Source organism: Pelophylax lessonae (genome assembly GCF_965119305.1).
Source record: "Pelophylax lessonae genome assembly, chromosome: 6".
NCBI lineage: Eukaryota > Metazoa > Chordata > Amphibia > Anura > Ranidae > Pelophylax > Pelophylax lessonae.
The window spans coordinates 234,120,651-234,146,038 of NC_138773.1; the positions used below are offsets into that span (position 1 = coordinate 234,120,651).

General features: G+C 45.4%; 1 protein-coding gene across 1 annotated transcript in view; it reads right to left on the reverse strand.

Moving 5' to 3' along the window:
• DUSP19 (dual specificity phosphatase 19) overlaps nt 1-24,823 on the reverse strand; it is a 47,447-nt gene extending 22,624 nt beyond the window's left edge. Inside the window, exons 1-3 of the mRNA XM_082261349.1 lie at nt 24,460-24,823; nt 18,886-18,932; nt 1,342-1,494 (exon numbers count right to left, since the gene is read on the reverse strand). Coding sequence (XP_082117475.1) covers nt 1,342-1,494; nt 18,886-18,932; nt 24,460-24,685 — 426 coding nt within the window. The 5' untranslated portion in view covers nt 24,686-24,823. The remainder of the gene's footprint in view (nt 1-1,341; nt 1,495-18,885; nt 18,933-24,459) is intronic.
• Nucleotides 24,824-25,388: the final 565 nt, after the last annotated feature.

Consider the following 25,388-nt stretch of genomic DNA (forward strand, 5'->3'; position numbering starts at 1 on the left):
GTTCTGTCAGAAGGGAAGATGGAGATCCTGTGTTTCTGTTAAGCAGGAGCACGGAACTCTGTCAAAGCACCTCCCACACAGATAGCAAGCACTCCCAAGGAACACATTTAACCCTTTCCCTGCCATGCCAGTGTCATTTATACAGTGAAAGTGCATTTTTTTTAGTACTGATCACTGTATTAGTGTTACTGGTCCCCAAAAAGTGTCACTTATTCCTCGTTTCCACTGAGTGGAACGGTTGGGGTCGGTACAGTTTGGAAGGGTTAGAATGGTCCGGCCTATTCAGGTGAGTGTTTCCACTGCAAGTTGGACCACTAGGGGCCATGCAGGGTTCACACGAAACGTGGTGTTTGTTTTGTGCTTTCGTTTGACATGAGCATTGACGTTTTCCTGTCCACCAATCAGTGGAATGTATCGTGTGACGCCAGTAGCTCCGCCCTAACCTACCGTACCATTTCCTATGGCCCGACATCTGAAGGAGGACCAGGAATGGTGTGGTTTGGTTCGGTTGTATGGACCACTTTCATAATGGAAACACTCAAAATAGCGTACCGTACCGAACTGACCCGAACCGATCCGCTCAGTGGAAACGAGGCATTAGTGTCAGTTTTTTCCTGCCACAATACTGCTAAAAACAAAAACGCTAATCGCAACCATTACTAGTAAAAAAAAAAAAATCCATATATCTATCCCATAGTTTGTAGATGCTATACCTTTTGCGCTAAACAATCAATATGTGCTTATTGAGATTTTTTTTTTTAACCAAAAACATGTAGCAGAATACATTTTGGCCTAAACTGATGAACAAATTCCTTTTACGTTTTTTTTTTTTTTTTTTGGGATGTTTTATAGCAGAAAGAAAAAAATGTTTTTTTTTTCTTTTCCCAAAATTGTCTGTTTTTTTTTTTTTTGTTTATAGCATAAAAAAATAAAAACTACAGAGGTAATGAAATAGCACCAAAGGAAACTCTATTAGTGGGGGAAAAAAGGACATCAATGTTATTTTGGTACAGCGTCGCACGACCGCGCAGTTGTCAGTTCAAGTAACGCAGTGCCGTTTTACAAATAATGTCCTAGTCGTGAAGGGGGGTAATCCTTCCGGAGCTTAAGTGGTTAAAGCTCACCACCCAACCTGCTTATTGTCAGCTGCATCACAGTGCTACTACAAAAATTGTGGTGTACCGCCACTAAGTTTCTTCAGTTAGCCTTCATTGCTGCATTATCTGCCAATAAAACAATATCTATAATACAGACAGAGTATATGAATTATCTGTACCCGTCTCTAAAATGAAGAATGCTGAAATGTATTCTGGAAAAATAAAGAGTGAGAGAAATTCTTACCTCCTTTTTTGTTTGTTCTATAAAATCAAAGCACTCTGGGAAATAGGAAGTGATGTCAGTCTCAGGGAGATCGAGGATGGAAAGCTTCCTGTAAGTGAATTCATTTGGAAATACATTTTCCACACCATAGGCCACATTCAGAATATGGGTGACCTACATGATGATATGAAAAATAATAAAGTTAGAAATATTTAAAAAAAGAAATACAACCAAACCAAGCAAGGATTAGGTATGAGGAAAAAGGATTAGTTTGTATAAGGGCCAGTTCACACCATAGAAACACAGTCCGGATGCGTTCTAGATGTTTTTCTGCATGCGTGTTTTGGATGTGTTCCAGTGCATTTTTAAAGCGTTTTTGATGCAGTCTAGTGCACTTTCTAGTGATCGACCGATATCGCTTTTTAATTGCCGATACCGATATTTTGGTCATCGCATATCGGTATTGGCCGATATTTTTGGACATTTTAACATTTTTTTTTTTTCATTTTTACAGGTACTGTTGTGGAGGGATCTGGGGGTATAAAAGACCCCAAACCCCTCCTCTGCACTTAAAAGCATTCAAAACACCAAGTTTGGCTGTTTTGAATGCTGTCATTTTTTTTAATTTGGCGCTGAGTACCCGGAAGTGAGGTCATGACTTCACTTCCGGGTTTTTACATGGAGACCGATCAGAGCCGAATGCGGCTTTGATCGGGTCTTCGGTGGCCGTGCAGGTAGGTTGCCCGGGTCTCTCGGTGGGACGGGAGGCCCGGGCGAGCCGCGGAAGGCGGCGGGGGTGGGGGGGCAGGGGTGACGTCCCCTCCCGCTCCTTGTAAAGACAGCTGAGCGGCTTCTCAGCCACATCGGTTGTCATTACAAGACAGCCGACCGTCGGCTATGGACGCCAGTACCGGGGTGATGCCTCTAGCTTTAGGCATCACCCCGGTACAAGCACTTTCAGAAATATCTGCAATATTGATAACCTCAGGGGCCGATTCCAATATATCAGGAAAGTGCATATCGGCCCCCAATATATCGGTTTTGCCGATAATCGGTCGATCCCTAATTTATTTCCCTTCTTTTTTCTTAACCTTAAATAAGGACGTGTGTTACAGTGCATTTTTGGTGCATTTAAGTGCGTTCTGGGGTGTTTTTGATGCGTTTTACCGCATTCCAGTACAGCTCAGTGCAGAAAAAAATGCATCATTTTCAAATTGCTTCTTGAACTGGAACTGACCGCACTGGTGTGAACTATGCCATTAAAACCATACAGCCTACTTTCTATGTGTTTTTGATGCAGAAAAAAAATGCACTGGACCGCATGTGGTTTGAACTCACACCATAGAAACACAGTCTGGATGCGTTCCAAAAGCTTTTCTGCATGTGTGTTTTTGACGCATTTTTGATGCATTCCAGTGCATTTTTTCTTAACCTTAAATAAGGACATGTGTGTTATAGTGTGGTTTTTTTTGGTGCATTTAAGGGTTTTTTATGCATTTTACCACATTCCAGTACAGTTCAGTGCAGAAAAAAAATTAATTTTTGATAAAGTCTAGTGCATTTGTTTCCCTTCTTTTTTCTTAACCTTAAATAAGGACATGTATATATAAGGAAATTTGTAATGCATTTTACCAGTACAGTTCAGTGCAGAAAAAATGCATCATGTTCAACTTTTTTTTCTGGAACTGGAACTGACCGCACTGGTGTGAACTATGCCATTAAAACCATATAGCCTACTTTTTATGTGTTTTTGATGCAAAAAAAAAAAAACGCACTGGACCGCATGTGGTGTGAATACACACCATAGAAACGCAGTCTGGATGCGTTCAAATCTTTGTCTGCATGTGTGTTTTTGATGCATTTTTGATGCGTTCTGGTGCGTTTTTGATGCAGTCTAGCACATTTGTTCCTCTTCTTTTTTCTTAACCTTGAATATAGACATGTGTGTTAGAGTGCATTTTTGGTGCGCTCCAGTAGGTTTTTGATACATTTTACAGCATTCCAGTACAATCTGATGCAGGAAAAATTCAGCATGTTCTACTTTTTTTTCTGGAACTGGAACGCACTGGAACTGCAAGCACTGGTATGAACTATGCCATTGAAAACCATACAGTATAACCTACTTTCCATGCGTTTTTGATGCAGAAGAAAACCGCACTTGACTGCATGTGGTGTGAACTGACCCTAAATGTTTTTTTTTTTAATGGGGTGCAAGTAAGCAGCACTAAAACTATTAACACCAAACTGAACTTTCAGTTTAAATCAGCAAAATACATTCCAGGTGTTCAAAATCTTAGGCCCCTATCGCATCTAGGTGTTGCTTTTTTTTACAGGCGTTTTTTCTGGCGTTTTTAGTTATCAAGTGACCAATGAAAAGCAGTAAAATGCCTGTAATTTGCCAAAAAAGAAGCTCATGTACTTTTTTGAGTGACGGGCGTTTTGCTTAAGGCGACAGAACGCTCCGATGTGAACAGGGATCATTGAAATGAATGGGATTTGCCTAGATGTGAACGGAGCCTTACAGTTCATTTACTTTTAAAAAGCCACCACAGCCTATCCTCTGCCAGCATGCTGTAGTGAAAGACGCTCACTGTGTGTGTAAGCAGCATTCCCTCTACAAAGATCCAACACACCCTCTTCAGCAGTGGCAGCTGGTGCTCCATGGGTCGGGGGGGGGGGGGCGGCAGATGAACCACACTATACCCCCTCCCTGGACCACACCAGCCCACACACCATACCCTCCCCCCCCGGTCACCGGTTCACTCACCCTGGACATGTGGAGGGCAGGCAGCAGCGGCGGTGGCTTCCCCCCCAGTCTCCTCCTTCTCCTCCCTCTTCCTTCTCCTTGGTCAATGGCATGGCTTCTCCTTTCGGCCAATCGGGAAACAGGTCTCAGGACCCGCTTCCTGATTGGCCAGGAGGAGGGTCCGTGTGACAATAGCGAATATTCATTCGCTATTGTCACACAACTGGGTGGGCTCAGGGTGCAGTGCTCTGCGCCCCGAGCCCGCCCTTTTTTGAAGCCTATTAGAGCCTCTGGCTCTAATCACGTGCTTCATAAAAAAAAAAAAAAAAAACATTGGAACCCATGCATCCGGCGCCCTGAATGTAGATTAGGGGGCCGGACGCATGGATAGGGGGGGGGGGGAGAGCGGCGCCCCTGCGCCCCCAATGGACGGGCCGCCACTGCCCTTCAGGGTCTGAACAAGAATTCTCCAATCAGCAAGCAGCATGAGATTGGCTGATTGCAAAGCCATAGGTTGGACTCAGCAGGGGGGCGTGTCAGACCTCCACAGAGAGACCACCGCTTCCACACAGAGAGCACCAGTCCTTTTCTGTAGCAGCTGGCAGGGAGCATGATTTTTTTTTTAGTCCGGAAGTAGTAGCTTTCTAAGAAAAATTAAAGCATTTGTTACCCTAAAACTTCACATTCCATCCTGATATGTGGCTGCTCTACCATCTACTTGTATGAGAAACCGGAAGTGACGTGCCGCTCCGTGCGTGACAGGAAATACGTCAACGCGTTTCGCCGTAATTTCCGGCGTTTTCAAAGACGTTTGAAAACGCCGGAAATTACGGCGAAACGCGTTGACGTATTTCCTGTCACGCACGGAGCGGCACGTCACTTCCGGTTGGTCACTTCCTGCCCGTGGAACGCACGCCGAGCGGTGTAACCACGCGGCGAGTTTGTGCATTTTGCTTATACATTCTGCTACATTGTAAGTATGTATTTGGCTTCCAAGCACAATTAAACCTACATATACATACTTCACTATGCATGGCCTTTCTCCTTTATTCTAATGGTGGATGCGCAAGCGGACCCATGAACAGGGAAAAGCATATGGAGGAATCCTTTTAAGAATCCTGGTGCCAAGGCTTATGTGCAATATTTCTAAAGGCTCCTAATTATTGGCGTTTTGGTGAGTAGGGAACTGAGAGGGGCACCCTTCACTCTTGGAGCACTTTATTGGTTACCAGCACTGGAGCACCTTATCTTGGGATTATTATAAGGACTATAATATCTCACCTGATTGTTGATTTATATTTATGGACTTTTCTTCATTAATTTTTAGCAATCTATTCTTATTTAAAGTTCTTATTCACTACTTTCAGCACTTTATATTTTATATCACTATTGAATGTTATTTATTAAGGTTGATATAACCATACACACTGCTCTCCTCTAATGGTCACACTTATCCTGACACACCCCTGCTGCACAGCCATTCACTGGGAATCTCAGTGTGCTGCTGCTGTCCGAATCTGTGCGATGCCCACTTTGTGGCGCCACACCGGTTTCCAAAAGTACTACTTTTGGCAACTTCGTGCATGAACCCACACAGATGTCTTTCAAATCAACCCCCAAACTCACAATAAATTGCGGGTTTAAAATTGTGAGGCTTGAGGCTTGTATGAGGCTTGGTATGAAAGTCACATTGCGTGTTGGGTGACTCAGACAATGACTGGTATTTTCCTTGATATAAGAATGTGTGGAATTCAGGCAATTCAGAAAACAGGCTGAACAGAATGACAACTACAGAATTCAGATACTTGTTCCTTCCTGTAATGCACCTTTAACCACTTTACCACTGGAGGATTTTGCTGTCTTATGTCTGGGCCACTTTTTGCGAGTGACTTTAACTGACAATTGCCCGGTTGTGCGACGCCGTACCCAAACAAAATTTACATCCTTTTTTTCCCACAAACAGAGCTTTCTTTTGGTGGTATTTAATCACCTGTGCAATTTTTTGATAATGCGCTATAAGCAAAAAAAAGAGCGTCAATTTTGCAAAAACAACAATATTTTTCACTTTTTTTATATGAAATCCCCCCCCCCAAAAAAAAAAATGTAAAAATCAAAATTTTTTAACATTTTCGGCCAATTTGTTTTATGCTACATATGTTTGGTAAACAAAAATCGCAAAAAGATAACAAAGGGAAATATTTTTGTCATTTTTGTTGTTTTTTTTTTAACGCGTAATGGCGGTGATCTGCGATTTTTTTTGCGGGACTGCGACATTGCAGCGGACAGATCGGACCCTTGACTGACATTTTTGACACTTTTGGGGTTACCAGTGACATTACTACAGTAATCAGTGCTATACATATGCACTGTTACTGTAAAATGACACTGACAGTGAAGGGGTTAACTTTTTTGAGAGGGAGGGGTTATGTGTGTCCCTAGGGGCGTGATTCTAACTGTGATTGGCTGTGGCTTGAGGTGTAGGAACAGTGATCAACGGTCCTACATAGTAGAACCGTATGATCACTATTTTTACACAGGGGAGAATGACAGGCGGCTTGTTTACATTAGCCGCCTGCCTTTCTCCAGCTCTAACGAACGATCGCGAGTGACCGGTGGACATCGGGTACGCCGGTCACACGCGCAGGGGGGACCGTGAATGTGCGGGAGCGCGCCTCCGGCGGCGCGCGCTCGCTCCCTAGACCCTCACAGGCTAGTGACGTAGTACTACGTCGCTTTGCCTGTGAGGGGCTGACCGGCAAGCGGTTAAGGAAAACCTACAATAGGGGAACCATTTTCCCAAAACACTACATTGTCTGACCTTGAACAAGTAGGCAGCCAGTGAAGTCAGAGTAAAATCATAACTGCTTAGCTACATACATGTTCTGGACAAGTGATTTAGAAGGGTTTTAAGCCCAAAGCTTAGGATGGCAGCCAAGCAACTTACACTATATTACCAAAAGTATTGGGACACCTGCCTTTACACGCACATGAACTTTAATGACATCCCAGTCTTAGTCCGTAGGGTTCAATATTGAGTTGGCCACCCTTTGCAGCTATAACAACTTCAACTCTGCTAGGAAGGCTGTCCACAAGGTTTAGGAGTGGGTCTATGGGAATGTTTGACCATTCTTCCAGAAGCGCATTTGTGAGGTCAGGCACTGATGTTGGAGAGAAGGCCGGGCTCATAGTCCTCGCTCTAATTCATTCCAAAGGTTTTCTATCAGGTTGAGATCAGGACTCTGTGCGGGCCAGTCAAGTTCCTCCACCCAAACTCACTCATCCATGTCCTTATGGACCTTGCTTAGTGTACTCTTTTGGGGTGCGGCTTGAAAGACATCTGCACAGATGTCAATTGAAATCACCCCTGAAGTCGCCAAAAGTAGTGCAGGAACTACTTTTGGAAATCGTTGCGCCGCCACCAAGTCTGCGTCGCACCGATTGGGACGCTCCCATTGCCGGCAATAGGCTGCAATTTGACCTGTCAAATCGCGCCGTCACACAGGTGATCTAGCTGCTAGTGACAGATCGCCAGCATCGGGATCCTTAAGAGACTTCATACCATTCGCTCTGGAAACACTTCCTCAATAGCTGAGCCAGCGAAATGTCATATCCCCCTTAAAGAGGAGTTCCGCCTGGAGAAAAAAAAATTAAAAGTCAGCAGCTACAAATACTGTAGCTGCTGACTTTTAATATATAAACACTTACCTGTCCAGGGAGCCCGCAATGTCAGCACCCCAGCCGATTTTCGGATCAGCTGCCAGGTGCTGCCGCCGCTATTCTTTGTAAGGTAAACCGGCAATGAAGCATTTCGGCTTCACAGCCAGTTCCCTACTGTGCATGTGCGAAGCACGCTGCGCATTCTCATAGGTTCGGCGGCAGGGGAAGGGGAAGGCGAAGGAGGATGGAACTTCCGGTGAACGGCGCCGCGGCGCTGTCTCCTGGAAGTGGGGAAGGGTACCTGTCAAATGGCGCTTTTCCACTGCATGGAACCGAACCGGTCGGCTCGCTTTTGCACTTTTCCACTGCATGGTACAGTGTAGGAACGGTTCGGTACGGTACGGTGCGGCGGCGCTTTTCCACTACATGGAACCGAACGGTACGGCTCGCTTAAACAGTACCTCAGTTGTGGTTCCAAGAGGGCCGTACCGGTACCATATCCCACAATCCTTTGCATGCAGCCTTGACTGTTTGTCACTACTAGCCACTGATTGGTCGGAGAATCGTTGTTATCCCATCCACTTTACTTTAGTGGAAAAGCAAACCGTACCAAACCGTTCCAACACCGTACCATGCGGTACCATGCAGTGGAAAACCAAACAGAGCCAAGCAGGGCCGAGTGGAGCTGAGCCGGTACCTGCAGTGGAAAAGTACCATTTGATACCCGTTCCCCCCTCTCCCCTTAAAGGTGCCAAATGTGGCACCGGAGGGGGGGAGGAAGCAGATGACCAGAAGTTCCACTTTTGGGTGGAACTCCGCTTTAAGTGCTTGTGGCCATTGAGGAGATGACTCCATAGATGTAAATGGACGGCTCACCCATGTGACTCTGCTGCTGGCAATGTCTTACTAGTGGCAGAATTGTGAGTCTATTTGGTAGCAGTGAAAGTATATTCATTTGACATGATATCAGCCTTTTGTAGTCCCTGTACAGCAGAGATCAATGAAGGTAAAGAAGAAGCAGCATGCTGATAGAAGGCGAGAGCAGAATGATGGAAAGATGAGCTGATCAGTGTGCTGCCTCTTCTTTCAAGGCCGGTGTACACAGACCGAAAATTGGCCATTTTCAAATTTTGCTTTGTGTGTACCGCCGTCTATTCAACAGAAGCTGGTCGTTAACCACTTCAGCCCCAGAAGGTTTTACCCCCTTAAAGCAAAGTTCCGCCCCCCCCTCCAAAAATTAAAAGTCAGCAGCTACACATACTGTAGCTGCTGCCTTTAATATATAGACACTTACCTGTCCTGGAATACAGCGATGTCTGCACCGCAGCCAATGTTTCCATCGGCTGCCTGGTGCTGCCACCACCATTGCCGGTAAGGGAGCCCGGCAGTGAAGGCTTGCGGCCAGGTCCCTACTGCATATACACGAAACGCGTTGCGTTTGCTTACTGGCCTGGCAGTAGGGGAAGGAGGAGGGGCCGAACTTCTGACCTACCTCGCCACAGCGAGGTCCGACGGAAGTGGGGACAGGGTACCTGTGAAAAAACTGAATTTTTGTAAAATCTTACCTGTAAAATTCCTTTCTCTGAGTCCTCCGACAGTCGCCGCCTCTTCATATTCGTCACAATGGGGTATTAGACTTTGCTCCGAAGGAGTAGCTAGGCAACAGAATATGTTAACATTAAAGCTTTTAACATATCCCACCCTCAAGGGGTGGTCCCCTCAGTCAATACCCTTCTTCTTCCTGCAACCATATCTCAGTTTTCAATGTCTAGCTTGTCAGGAGTGGCTGGCTCTCTCTGTGCTGGGGCTTTGTGCCCCAGACTCTTTCTTCTTTTTTGATTTTTTGTTTTGAGTTTTCTCTCTACCTTTACTTAGCTGTTCTTTTTGTCAGCATTAGTTAGTTCTTCGGATGAAGAGGATCATGCGGGCTGGGTCTCGGGCTGATCCCCCTGGTCGCAGGTCATGGGTCAGTGGCTTCCCAGCCTGCCATCGAGCGTTCAGCCAGGTAACGCTCCTGGCACAGTTAACGACCCATCCCTGTTCGGTGCAGGGATGATTGGTGAGGTGGCTACCTCACTGGACGCTGTGCGGTTTCTTAACCCCCATTCTGTGCGTCTTGTTCGCCTGTGCGGGTCCCCCACGCCATTGTGAGGTAAGTGTATCTATGTGGGGACCTGTCTGTCTGGGGGGGTGTCAGTCTGGGACTGTGTAACCTGCCTCTGTTCACACTGTTTGTCTCCCTATCACTCGGCTGCATGCTGTGGGCTGCAAGGGGGGGGGGGGGGGAGCTGTGTGACACTGTGTGTGTCAGCCTTGTCAGTGTGAGAAGCTGTGTGCTGTGGGGCATGTTTTGGGCATGTTTGGGCACTATACAGCGATCGCTGCCGCAATCTGACATGTTTTTTTATACATGGATGACATGTGTGCATTACTGTACTGTGGAGCGGCGGTTTCGGCGCCAAACGGCGCCATTTTGCCTACACTCGCTCCGGCCGCATGTTCTACATGCATGGCGGCCATTTTCTTGTAGCCTCCCATAGGCTTTCATAGAGCGCCCTGGCAGCATCACTTCCTCTTCTCCAGGAACACCGATCGAGGCAGCAGCGGCGGCGAGGGTCTCCTCAGGTTATATCCTTCTTATCCATTGCCTGTGTCAGTTTTATTGTCCCTGTGGGGGTCTCATTGTGCTTGTGTGTGGTGCGGTGGGCTGCGCTCGCCGCACTTGTTAAAGGGGCAGTTAACCCTTTATTATCCGGCATTTGTAATAGGGGCAATGGATTCTTAGGAGGGCAAATTTCCTACCGCCTTGGTGGAAAGCCAGGGGACCGCTGTTTCCCCCCCAGGGGGGGATTTAGCCACTATTGTGGCTGGCCTTGCTGCTCAGGTGCAGATGCTGGTGGCTGCTCAATCTACTAAAAGACCCAGAGTTTCTCTTTCCTCTGATTCTGAGGGTGAAGGTGATGGGGCTGTTATGGCGGGGGCCTCCTTATCGGGGTCCCACTCCTCCCTGGATCTAGTGGGGTCCGAGGTGGAGGCTGAAGTTGAAGGGGTTGATAATTCTCCCCCTGGCTCGCCTGAAGAGCTTGCAATCATGGATGAATTGATTGCTTCCATAAAACGAACGCTGCGTTTGCAGGATGAAGTGTGTCCCCCCGCTGCCTTGGCGGCTTATGGGACGCAGAGAAAACGCAGGACGCCGCAGGTTTTTCCCTGCAATGATGATTTTCAGGGCGCTGTTAAGGAACAATGGCGCAATCTGCGCAAACCTTTTGCTGTACCAAGTAGGTTCAAGCTGCGTTATCCTTTCTCGCCTTCCACTGATGAAAGGTGGTGTGTGCCACCCCCAGTGGATCACGCAATTGCGGTTTTAAACAAATCCACTGCGATTCCTGCAGAGGATTCCCCTGTGTCCGTGATGCCACGGATAGGAGATTGGAGTCTCTTGCCCGTTATACTTATTCTGTTACGGGTTCTATGCTTAAGGCTCTGTTTGCCTCTCTCATGGCGGCCCAGGCGGTCGCAAGTTGGACGCAGATGCTTAGGCGCGTCCTAGTGGACGATTCGGCCTCACCGGCGACCCTGGATATGGTGGATCAAATCCACCAGGGTGTCATGTATCTGTGTGATGCGGACTTGGACTTAGTCCCGTTGGCTGCACGTGTGCACAGCGTGGCGGTGTTGTCTCGCCGCCTGGTTTGGTTGAAATGTTGGTCGGTGGACCAGTCTTCACGTAAGACCTTAGCCAATCTGCCTTATGATGGGTCTCGCTTTTTTGGGGAGTCCTTGGATGTGTTGATTAAGGGGATCACCGGAGGTAAGAGCACTCTCTTGCCCCATTTCCCCAAGGCTAAGGGGGCTTCTGGGAAGAAGCATGCTAATTTTCGGCCCCCTCAGGGGTCCTTTCGTGCCTTTCGGTCGCACTACAAGGGCAAACCGTTCAAAGGTCAAGGCTCTCAGAAGAAGCCCTGGTCTGGAAAACAGAAGTCCGGTCAATCCGGATCCGCAGCCCATAACAGTGCGGCCTGAAGGGGCGCCCTCACCCAGTTTTGGGGTGGGGGGACGCTTGCTCGGTTTTCTTCAGCCCTGGTTGGCCCGCGTGCGGGACAGATGGGTTCAGGAGATCGTTCGATCTGGTTACAAGATCGAGTTTCTCTCTCGGCCGGAGAGCAGATTTTTTCCCTCAAATCTTCAACTGGCTCCAGAGCGTTTACGGGACCTGCACCTGGCGGTGCGGGACCTGAGGGCTCAGGGAGTGGTAGTTCCGGTGCCTCATCGGGACAGATTTCGGGGGTTTTATTCCAATCTGTTCACCGTGCCCAGAAAGGAGGGCAAGGTTCGTCCAATTCTGGACTTGAAGGCTCTAAACCGCTCTGTGCGGGTTCGCAAGTTCCGCATGGAATCCCTGCGGTCGGTGGTGGCTGCCCTGGTTCCGGGGGAATTCATGGCCTCCATCGATTTGAAGGATGCGTATCTTCACATCCCCATTTTCGAGGGTCACCAGAGGTACCTTCGATTCGCCATTGCGGAGGATCACTACCAGTTCGTGGCGTTGCCTTTTGGTCTCGCCTCGGCTCCGCGGGTCTTCACCAAGGTGCTTGCACCGGTTCTGGCATTATTGAGGGCCCAGGGCATTTCTGTCCTGGGGTATCTGGACGACATTCTGGTTCGGTCTGCGACCAGCCAGGGTCTGGAGAAGGACCTGTCTGTCACGATGCAAACTCTGCAGGAGTTTGGTTGGACGATAAATTTTCCAAAGTCGACACTGAGTCCGTCGGTTCGTCTTCCCTACCTGGGAATGATTCTGGACTCGGTGCAGGCGAAGGTCTTCCTGCCGGAAGACAAACTCAGAACTCTTCAGGAGGAAGTCAGGTCCCTCAGGGACGTTGCGGACGTGCGTGAGATGTCTGGGATTGATGGTCTCGGCCTTCGAGGCGATTCCCTTCGCCCAGTTTCACACGCGGGGTCTCCAAGCGGAGATCCTGTCCATGTGGGACGGGCGACCTCAATCTCTGGATCTTCAAATCTCGTTGAGTCATCGCACCAGAAGAGACCTTCTGTGGTGGCTCCAGTCCCCGATGGTGTCCGGGGGCAAGTCGTTTCGTCCTATCTCGTGGACGGTAATCACCACAGATGCCAGCCTGTCGGGCTGGGGTGGTGTTCTGGGCGTTCTGTCCGCCCAGGGGATTTGTATGGAGGGGGAGTCCTCCCTTCCGATCAACATTCTGGAATTGCGTGCGATAAATCTCTGTCTTCATCGCTGGACGGACCGGCTGCAGGGCTGCCCGGTTCGGGTGCAGACGGACAATGCCACGGCGGTGGCCTACATCAACCACCAAGGGGGCACCAGGAGTGCCCGAGCGGCTCGAGAAGTGGCCGACATTCTGTCTTGGGCCGAGACTCATGTCCCGGCGATAACGGCGGTTCACAATCCGGGGGTGGTGAACTGGCAGGCGGACTATCTGAGTCGCCAGACCCTGGATCAGGGGGAATGGTCCCTCCACCCGGCTGTCTTCCAGATGTTGTGCGCGAAGTGGGGTCTTCCAGATGTGGACCTGTTCGCGTCTCGTCTCAACAACAAGGTGAGAAGGTTCGTGGCAAGGACGCGCGACCCTCGGGCAGACGCGTCAGACGCGTTAGTGGCCCCGTGGCATCGGTACAGGCTGATGTACGCGTTTCCACCGATTCAGTTGCTGTCCAGGTTCCTTCGCAGGTTACACTCGGAACGCAGCACGATGATTCTTGTGGCACCGGACTGGCCTCGCCGGTCCTGGTACGCAGACCTCGTGAATCTGGCGGTCGACGCCCCGTGGCGTCTGCCTCTTCGAGACGATCTCCTGTCTCAAGGACCGATATATCATCCTGCTTTACAGTCGCTGGCTTTGACGGCCTGGCTGTTGAGACCGAGGTCCTGAAGGAGAAGGGTCTCTCCCCAGAGGTCGTTCATACCTTGATCAACGCGAGGAAGTCTTCCTCGGGGAAGGTTTATTACCGTCCTTGGAAGGCCTATTTTGCCTGGTGTGAGTCCAGGGGGTTTTCACCCCGCACGTACTCGGTTTCCCGAGTGCTGTCCTTCCTTCAAACGGGTGTCGATCAGCGTTTGGCGCTGGCTACGATAAAGAGTCAGGTGTCTGCGCTGGCCGTTCTGTTTCAACGTCCCGTGGCTTCCAACTCCTTGGTTGACACTTTTGTTCAGGGAGTGCGGCATCTGGTTCCTCCCAGGAGGGATCCTCTGCCCCCTTGGGACTTGAATCTCGTTCTGTGTTACAACGTGCTCCTTTTGAACAGATCAGGGAGATCTCGTTGTCTATGTTGTCCAAAAAGGTCACCTTTTTGGTTGCGATCACTACGGCTCGCAGAGTGTCGGAGCTGGCGGCTTTGTCCTGCAAGTCTCCGTATCTGGTTGTTCATTTGGATAAGGTGGTCTTGCGACCTAATCCTTCTTTTCTTCCGAAGCGAGTTTCGGAATTCCATCTTAATGAGGATATTGTCTTGCCTTCGCTGTGCGCGAAGCCTAAACATCCAAAGGAGGTGAGATTACATTCTTTGGATGTTGTTCGGGCGAGTCTTTTCGAAAGACGGACTCCTTGTTTGTTCTTCCAGAGGGTCCTCGGAAGGGCATGGCGGCGTCGGCCTCTACCATCGCCAAATGGATCAGGCAGACCATTGAACAGGCCTATGCTTTGCAGGGGAAGGTTCCCCCTGTGCCTGTGAAGGTGCACTCTACTAGATCTCTGAGTACGTCTTGGGCCTGTCGTCATGGGGCTTCTGTAGCCCAGGTGTGTAAGGCGGCGATCTGGTCGACCGTGCATACTTTCACAAAATTCTACAAAGTAGATGTTCAGGCATCGGCGGATGCTTCCTTTGGCCGCAAGGTTCTTAGTGCGGCAATTCCCTAGGGTCCCTTGTTGGGGACCTCTGGCTGTTGGGATAAGTTTTTTATCCCGTGGTTATTTGTCTTTTCCTGGGTTGTTGCTCCTGTTGAGCACTTGTTTTTCCTGTAGCCCAGCTGGTTTCCTTCCTTTGGTAAGGTTCCTTTCTTTGATGCGGAGACTGCGTTGCCTTTCGGCGCGGATGCGTTTCCCACCCCTCATGTTTGCACTGCTTTGGGACGTCCCCATATGTGACGAATATGAAGAGGCGGCGACTGTCGGAGGACGTAAGAGAAAACGGAACTTTTGTAAAATCTTACCTGTAAAATTCCTTTCTCTGAGTCCTCCGACAGTCGCCGCCCCCGCCCCTCTTTTGGGGTTTGGTTGTATACTCTACTGCTATTCCACTGAAACTGAGATATGGTTGCAGGAAGTAGGAGGGTATTGACTGAGGGGACCACCCCTTGAGGGTGGGATATGTTAAAAGCTTTAATGTTAACATATTCTGTTGCCTAGCTACTCCTTCGGAGCAAAGTCTAATACCCCCATATGTGACGAATATGAAGAGGCGGCGACTGTCGGAGGACGTAAGAGAAACAGGGATCCTCCCCGAAAGGTGCCAAATGTTGCACCAAAGGGGGGGGGGGAGACAGATAAGCGGAAGATCCACTTTTGGGTGGAACTCCACTTTAATGTAAACAAGGCAGATCGCCGTTCTGACAGGGGAGAGGATGGAGATCTTGTGTTTCTGCTAAGCAGGAACATGGATCTCTGTCTTCCCCCAGTCAGAGCAACCCCCCTTACAGTTAGAAAGCACCCCCTAGGGACCTTTTAACCCTTTGATCGCCCCGAATGTTAACCCCTTCCCTGCTAGTGTCATTATTACAGTAACAGTGCAGGTTTTCTTTAGTCCTGATCACTGTATTGGTGTCACTGGTCGCCAAAAAAGTGTCAAAAGTGTCAGTTAGGTGTCCGATTTGTCCGCCGCAATGTCGCAGTCCCGCTCTAAGTTGCTAAACGCCGCCATTACTAGTAAAAAATAAATATATAAAATTTTCATGAAAATAGCCCATCTTTGTAGACGCTATAACTTTTGCACAAACCAATCAATATACGCTTATAGCAGAATACATTTTGGAATAAATGTATTTATAGCAGAATACATTTTGGCCTAAATTGATGAAGAAATTAGATTTTTTTACATTTTTTTTATTGGATGTGTTTTATTGCAGAAAGTAAAATATATATATTTTTTTATTTAAATTGTCGCTCTTTTTTTGTTTATAGCGCAAAAAATAAAAACCGCTGAGCTAATTAAATACCACCAAAAGAAAGCTCTATTATTATTATTATGGGAAAAAAAGGACATCAGTTTTATTTGGGTACAGTGTCGCAAGTCCACGCAATTGTCAGTTAAGTAAGGCAGTGCCGTATTGCAAAAATTGGCCTGGTCATGAAGGGGGTAAAATCTTTAAGAGTTCAAGTGGTTAACTGACAATTTTGGTAATGCTACATAGATTGCTACATAGATACATACATTGTACTATATATATTATAACTATACAATAAATTGTTTGAAACAATATAAGAATCTTAACAGTTTGTAAATATTAAATAGAAACATCTATTGTATTCATGGAGATAATCGAATTTTCATCACATTCCACTGTCCAATGTGTTAGGGCTGGTTCACACTGTGCGGTCCCTTACATTCTTTTTTTTTTTTTTTATATTTTTTATTAATTTTCTTACAATACATATAGCAAACACATACATATACAAAAAGAAAATACACAAATTAATAAATATTAAATCACATTTTACATACATAAAATATGGCATTTCTAAATATGTTGAACATTGTTTATTTCCAAAGGAAAGGGGGGGGATAAGGGAAATGTTTCTCCTCTGTGTTCTCACTCATAAAATGCGACGGGGAGGAAGAAAAAAAAAAAAGGGAAAAAATTATTTTTTTTTTTTAAATTGTGAAAAGGAAAAAAAACAGTATGGGTTCCCATATTATGGGGTTCTTGTCTCCGTGAACACTCAGAAAATAAAAAAAAAATTGTGAAAAGGAAAAAACCCAGTATGGATTCCCATATTATTGGATTCTTGTCTCAGTGAATACTTCTAAGTACCAGATTTAAATTGTGAAGAAGAAAAAACCCAGAATGGGTTCCCGTATTATGGGGTTCTTGTCTCAGTGAATACTTCTAAGTACCAAAAAAAAAAAAATTTAAATTGTGAAGAAGAAAAAACCCAGTATGGATTCCCATATTATGGGGTTCTTGTCTCAGTGAACACTCAGAAGAAAAAAAAAATTGTGAAAAGAAAAAAAAACAGTATGGGTTCCCATATTATGGGGTTCTTGTTGTGAAAAGAAAAAACCCAGTATGGATTCCAATATTATGGGATTCTTGTCTCAGTGAATACTTCTAAGTACCAAAAAAAAAAAAAAAAAAGATTTAAATTGTGAAGAAGAAAAAACCCAGAATGGGTTCCTGTATTATGGGGTTCTTGTCTCAGTGAATACTTCTAAGTACCAAAAAAAAAAAATTTTAAATTCTGAAGAAGAAAAAACCCAGTATGGGTTCCCATATTATGGGGTTCTTGTCTCAGTGAATACTCAGAAAAAAAAAAATTGTGAAAAGGAAAAAAAACAGTATGGGTTCCCATATTATGGAGTTCTTGTTGTGAAAAGAAAAAAACCCAGTATGGATTCTCATATTATTGGATTCTTGTCTCGGTGAATACTTCTAAGTACCAAAAAAAAAAAAAAGATTTAAATTGTGAAGAAGAAAAAACCCAGTATGGGTTCCCATATTATGGGGTTCTTGTCTCAGTGAACACTCAGGGAAAAAAAAATGTGAAAAGGAAAAAACCCAGTATGGATTCCAATATTATGGGATTCTTGTCTCAGTGAATACTTCTAAGTACCAAAAAAAAAAAATTTTTAAATTGTGAAGAAGAAAAAACCCAGTATGGATTCCCATATTATGGGGTTCTTGTCTCAGTGAACACTCAGAAAAAAAAAAAATTGTGAAAAGGAAAAAAAACAGTATGGGTTCCCATATTATGGGGTTCTTGTCTCCGTGAACACTCAGAAAATAAAAAAAAAAATTGTGAAAAGGAAAAAACCCAGTATGGATTCCCATATTATTGGATTCTTGTCTCAGTGAATACTTCTAAGTACCAAAAAAAAAACAAAGATTTAAATCGTGAAGAAGAAAAAACCAAGTATGGGTTCCCATATTATGGGGTTCTTGTCTCAGTGAACACTCAGGGAAAAAAAAAAAGTTGTGAAAAGGAAAAAAACCCGGTATGGATTCCCATATTATGGGATTCTTGTATCAGTGAATACTTTTAAGTACCAAAAAAAAAAAAAAAAGATTTAAATTGTGAAGAAGAAAAAACCCAGTATGGGTTCCCATATTATGGGGTTCTTGTCTCAGTGAACACTCAGGGAAAAAAAAATGTGAAAAGGAAAAAACCCAGTATGGATTCCAATATTATGGGATTCTTGTCTCAGTGAATACTTCTAAGTACCAAAAAAAAAAAAAATTTTTAAAATTGTGAAGAAGAAAAAACCCAGTATGGGTTCCCATATTATGGGGTTCTTGTCTCAGTGAACACTCAGAAAAAAAAAAATTGTGAAAAGGAAAAAAAACAGTATGGGTTCCCATATTATGGGGTTCTTGTTCTGAAAAGAAAAAAACCCAGTATGGATTCTCATATTATTGGATTCTTGTCTCAGTAAATACTTCTAAGTACCAAAAAAAAAAAAAAAAAGATTTAAATTGTGAAGAAGAAAAAAACCAGTTTGGATTCCCATATTATTGGATTCTTGTCTCAGTGAATACTTCTAAGTACCAAAAAAAAAAGATTTAAATTGTGAAGAAGAAAAACCCAGTATGGGTTCCCATATTATGGGATTCTTGTCTCAGTGAACACTTCAAACAGAAAAAAAAAAAAAAGAAAGAAAAAAATTCTGATTTTGACAGCCCATTCGCTGCCAAACGCACAGAACCCAGCAAGACGTAGTGCAAGCACAACTGTGGCAACATGCGATTTAGTGGATGCACTGTTTGTGAGATGCATTTAGGGTACCCTTACCAATCAATAGCACCCACGAGTCATTTGTAAGAACGGCACATTCATGTGCAGAACAGGAAATATGAACAGGAAGCACCTTTCCCGCTCCACGTTACGGGGTGAACGGGCCCTTAGAGTTTCTCTTTTGTTCCAAAGTATATGAAATACATTTGTTATAGCACTAAAAATGCTAATGTTTACCTTAAATTTTTTTAGTACATCCAGGTCCTGTGCAATATCTTGTGAACCTAAAATAAAATAAAATTAAATAAAATGGATAAGATGTCCTTAGTTTTAAAGGTCATTTTTTAATTTGCTGTTCATTCTCTATATATGTTATAAAGTAAACATATTACTGTAGCTACTATTACAGTCGGCCACCTTATCTTCCAGGGGTTGGCCAACAGTATTGGCAACAGGACCATCACTGACTGTCATATAAGGTAGCACACTGTGCAGAGCTACTGACATATGAAACCCTCATCAATAATTCTGACCAGCCAGTAAAGACGAGAAATTTGACCTCACAATTTCTATCTGTACACATGGCACACAGTCTTTTTTGAATCACTGATCACACTAATCTAGGAATTTTAGGACTTTGGAATTACATCATACAAACTTTAAGGCATAAGACAGAATTCACCCAACTGACTGAGCCATCAGAACAAAGACCTTATAAAGAATAATTGTTGTATACACATTAGTAATTGGGGTTTCTTCTTCTAAAGGAAATAGGTTAACTTTGCAAAGGAATTTCCCTTAGCTTAGAGAATATGGTACAAATTCACTTTGCAAAGGAATTTCCCTTAGCTTAGAGAATATGGTACAAATTCACTTTGCAAAAAATACCCAATCAGGTGCAAGGAAAAAAAAAAAAACAATATTTTTGCTTGTACACGTTTGGATGATGGAAGTCAGTAGAGCTTCACCTCATTCACTAAACTTAGGGCCCATTCACAGGGGCGGACTCTGCCAGTGGATCCGCCTGCTCAGTGAGGAATCTGTCCGCTGATCCCCGCTGAGCAGGTTGATGAAAAGTCTGTGTCCGCTCTGCTTATACAGAGCTGACACAGACACAGTCCGCCTTCCTCTATGGCTGGTTGGATGTAAATGGGCCACCTGTCCGTTTACATCCAACTGTTATCCAATCTGAACGTCCAGATGGATGGGAAACGGATCCCCCATCCATTCCTTTTAGCAGATAGGATCAGATTAGATGTCTGTTTATATCCACTACTTCATAGAGGGCAATGGATGGTCCGATTGGGTTCACCTGAAAAACTGATAGGCAGACTTGATCAGTCCAACCATGCGAGAAGGGCCTAAGGGAAAATTAGTTTTAATAGGCTGAGTAGCTGCTGCTAAACGTGTGCCCCAGTCATTCCAGCAGCAAGAATCCTTTGATTCTTGCTTGTGAAATCTGGTGGCAACATGTAACTGGCTGTGTGAAAGAGGCCTTATAAAGGGCTGTCTTAATGCATCGGCACTCCTGGGCACTGCCCAGGGGTCCCAGGTGCACAAGGGTCCCATGATAATCTTGCATTACGCATTTTCCAAATGTCCCAGACAGTCATGCTTTTTACTAAGCTGTCCTAGGATGGCCATGTCCCAGGCAACATCCTGGAACCTGTATTGTGCCCTACTGACCCAATTATTGTGCCCTCCTTATCCCCCCGTACTGTGCCCTTTTACCCCCCCCCCCCCCTGTACTGTGCCCTCCTGACCACTCTGTACTGTGCCATTCTGCTTTCCCCTCTGTACTGTTCCCTTTGTGTCTATTAATGTTTGGTTTATGGCAGATTTTCTTATTGTTTAAGGCTCCATTCACACTACCGCGACTTGTCAGGCGACTTGTCAGCCTGACAAGTCGCAGCGGTCCCTCGCGGTCCATGCAGTGCTACAGGACCCGTTCTAATAGGAGCGACACAAGTCGCTCCGACTTAGAAAAAGGGTCCTGTATTACTTCGGGGTGACCTGGAGGCGACTTGCATTGACTTCCATTATGTGAAGTCCGTGCAAGTCGCACCGAAGTCGCGGTGCATGGGTCTTCACAGGTCGCCCCTGAAGTCGTGCCGCTGCAGTGTGAATGCGGTCTAAAATCAATGTTATTGAAAGTGCTAATAAATATATATTTAATTCTATCAACTATTTATACTTTAAGTCTTGAGAGTAGGTTCATTAATTGGGGCACACTGGTAGGGGCCCCAGTGCATTACTTTGTCCAGGGGCCCATGATGCTATTCAGACGGCCTTGACTGGGGAGTGGGGAGAAACATTCTAAATGCCAAAAAAGTATTTCTATTCTAGTGTGACAGAATATGGTTCTCTGTGGTCCACTGAGACAAGCTGCACATACACGAGGGAGTCGATGATAACCTCTAAGGGGTGACCAAACGGTTGACAATCTCACCATACAATCTTTTGTGCAATTAATTGTGTATGAGCCCTTATAAAATGCTTCTTGGTTGCATATCTGCATTTGGCCAGTTATTTAGGATGCATTATAGCTAGTGGGTCAGCATAAGTCAGCCAACCAGCATTTTCAGAAGGTCTCATAAAAAGTAGCATTTGTTATTCCTTCATGGTACTTTAACCTCAGATATTTGGCCATCCAAGGTGCCAAGAACGGGTGATCCAGACAGATGATGGCTACCCATCTCATGTTGGGGACACTGCAAATTAGGTTACGTATATACCCAACAAATAGGCCATCAAACAAACTGCTCCTTTCAACATGCATAGCTCCCATGTAACTCATTTCGAGGGACTGTCCCTGATTTGGAACAAAGTCCCTCTGACCCTCTTTCCTCCTCAATTGTTCCTTGTTTTGGTCTGATCTATACAGTTGTATATAAAAAAAATATTTTTATCATTTAACCACTTGCCGACCGCCGCCCGACTATATACGGCGGTGGTCAGCCCCTCCCAGGCAAAGTGACGTACCGGTACGTCACTAGCCTGGGAGCGAATAGGGGGCGAGCGCGCGCCACCGGAGGCACGCTCCCGCCCCCGCTCGTACCCGACGTAGCTGGCGCGTGTGACCGCTGGACCCGATGTCCGCCGGTCACTCGCGATCGTCGGGTAGAGAGGGAGAAAGGCAGGCGGCTAATGTAAACAAAGGCGCCTGTCATTCTCCCCTGTGTAAAAGCACAGATCACTCGGTCCTGCTATGTAGGACCGCTGATCTGTGCTTTTACATCACAAGCCACATCCAATGACAGTTAGAAACACGCCCCTAGGGACACACTTAACCCCTCCCTCTCCAATAAAGTTAACCCCTTCCCTCCCAGTGTAATTTTTACAGTAACAGTGCATATGTATAGCACTGATTACTGTAGTAATGTCACTGGTACCCCCAAAAGTGTCACAAATGTCAGTCAAGGGTCCGATCTGTCCGCCGCAATGTCGCAGTACCGCAAAAAAAAAAAAAAAAAAAAAAAAAAATCGCAGATCGCCGCCATTACGCGTTAAAAAAAAAAACAACAAAAATGACAAAAATCTTTCCCTTAGTTAGTAAACGCAATAACTTTTGCGCAAACCAATCAAAATACGCTTATTGTGATTTTTTTTTACCAAACATATGTAGCAGAAAACAAAATGGCCAAAAATTTAAAACATTTTTGATTTTTACATTTTTTTGGGGGGAATTTTATATTAAAAAATTTGAAAAATATTGTTATTTTTGCAAAATTGTCGCTCTTTTTTTGTTTATAGCGCATGATCAAAAAAATCGCACAGGTGATCAAATACCACCAAAAGAAAGCTCTGTTTGTGGGAAAAAAAGAACGTCAAATTAGTTTGGATACAGCGTCGCACGACCGCGCAATTGTCCGTTAAAATCACGCAGTGCCGAATCGCAAAATACCCCTGGTCAGGAAGGGGGTAAAATCTTCTGGGGCTTAAGTGGTTAAAAAGTATTTCCCAGTGCTAAACCTTTCATCCAATTTCTAAATTGCTCAATTGTAAATTTCAAAAGCCAGTGCAAAGGAATAGTAGTGGTAAAAAAAGTACTTGAGGGTTTAACTAGTCATTTTTGTATAATTCTCCTTTAAGGGGGTGTGACAGGGGGTGTGTCCTATGTCAGCCTTTTTCAGCCAGGGTGCCTTGAGGCTTCTTCAGGGGTGCCTTGGCACAATGCCTTAAAGTCGGGCGGCACAGTGGTTAGCACTTTCACGTAGCAGCAAGAGGGTTGCTGGTTCGAATCCCAACCACGACACCACCTGCCTGGAGTTTGCATGTTCTCCCTGTGCCTGCGTGGGTTTCCTCCGGGTACTCCGTTTCCTCCCACACTCCAAAGACATGCTGGTAGGTTAATTGGATCCTGTATAAAATAAAAAATTGGCCCTACTGTGTATGTATGTGAGTTAGGGACCTTAGATTGTAAGCTCCTTGAGGGCAGGGACTGATGTGAATGTACAATGTATATGTAAAGCGTTACATAAATTGACAGCACTATATAAGTACCTGAAATAAAATAAAGTTGCCAAAAAATGTATGCAAGGCATCAAGTGGAGGGATCAAGCTTGCTTTTTAGTTACACAAAGGCACAGGTTTTAATTATGCATCAATACGACCTCCTAGCCACAGGTATCCTAACAACCAATGACCTCATCAGTTGGCAAGGAGGATGTCGATCACCTGCACAGCATCCTTGTGTGACCCTCCCCTGCCCCTCTCTGTCAGCACTGGGGTCACATTAGCTGACTGATGGAGAGAAACTCAGAGGGAAGAGAAACATTGGAATGCTAGGACACGGACACAACCCGCTCTCCTCTATGAGGCGGTCGGATGGAAATGGACTGCCTGTCCATTTCTATCGGATTGTCATCCGATCCGGTCTGCCGGATTGATGGCAAACATATCCCCTTCCATCTATTTTTAGAGAGCCCAAATTTGATGCCACTCTATTGAGGTCAATGGATGGTCTAATCGGGTCCTCCTGAAAAACTGACAGGCAGATCAATCAGGACATTCGTGTGAAAGGGGCCTTAGATTGTAAGCTCTAACGAGCAGGGTCCTCTGATTCCTCTTGTACCAAATTGTATTATAACTGTAATGTCTGCCTTCATTTTGTAAAGTGCTGCGCAAACTGTTGGTGCTATATATATCCTGTATAATAATAATAGTATTAAGAGGGTCACATTTTTATTTTATCATGTGAACATTGTCACAAGAGGCATTGAAACAAGTGAGCAGGAACAGAGCCTGGTATTATGGCAAACATCTGTGACAAATAAGAAGCCAGTGCTGAATCCAGCCCACTGGGTTCCACTTTGGTTAAATATCTCTTTCGCGTGGATTCAGCCCCGGTTCACACTTGTGCGTGTGCGGGGTTCGCATGTAATGTCGGAGCACACTGCTCCGACATTACATGCGATCGGCTGTGCAGTGCGAGTTTAGCCATACACTTTGTATGGCTAAATTCGCACCGCAGCCGCACCAAACACGCACAGGGACCCTTTTTTTCAGCAGCATCAGGATCGGATCGCACAGCGGTTCACACTTGTGCGATCCGATCCTGTGCGAACTGCACGATTGCACTGCGATATGCGATCAAACTGGGGTGTCGTTAAGATTACATTGACACCCCCAGCGTATCGCATATGGCAGGGGGTGCATGTGCGATGCGGGAACAGGCTGCGGATTCGCAGCCTTCCCGCATCGCATAAATGTGAACCGGGGCTCACCCTTTAAAAATTACAATTGTTTACTTTTAAGATGCCGATACATAAATAAAAGACTATACTCAAATGTACACAATTTCGCACTTACCCAAAAATAGCCAGGGCTTGATGACCCCCACCTGCAAGTCCATGCTAAGGTCCTGCACATATCCACAGGCCGGTCCATCATGTTGCTCTGGGTCATCCACAACATGCACCAGGGAATCTTTCCATGTCTCTATGATTCTCTTTCCTGATAATGTTGTAACTCGAGTGCATTGTTTCTTGAGTCTGTTTTTAGAGAATCCTTTGATCTCATCACCCAGTGAGTGCATCACATGAGCATTCGCTCTACAATGTGCAGCCGGAGATGTATAGTGACAGCAGACAATGCACTCAGATACCAAGCTCACATCTGATCCCTTCCTAGACCTGGCTGTTCATTCAAGTCTTCCTGCATGACATAACAGAAGCCATCTCATTGGGTATTCTCTTCATAGCCTTCATTGGCTGCTTCTCACCAGGCACAGAGCGAAAGCTAGAACTGCAGATCTGGTTCCTTGAGTGCATACCATCTGATCTGTGTGACATGCTGCTCTACTGAGATCATCCATATTTTTCACAGCTTTTTTTTTAAAACAATGTGTCTACAGAAATATGATGCCTTATGAATACTTATCTCTCCATGCACAACACAACACCCATGAAACCTGAACTACGGGAAGATGTAAAAGATTATTACTGTGGGCAAAATGGCATGGAGCATTTTTTTTTTTTTTTAAAGGTAACTTTATTGTTTACGCAGAAACAACAATGGTACAAACATGAATAATCAACGTTCACCTTAGGCTCCATTCACACCTGAGCGTATTGTTTTCTGGAGTTTTTTTGGGCTTTTACAGGCGTTTTTTTTTCTGGCTTTTTTCAGGCGTTTTTTTTATCGCTTTTTTATTGCGTTTTTTCTGGCTTTTTTATTGCGTTTTTTTCTGGCTTTTTTTAACCACTTGCCGACCGCCGCAATTACATATACTGCGGCGG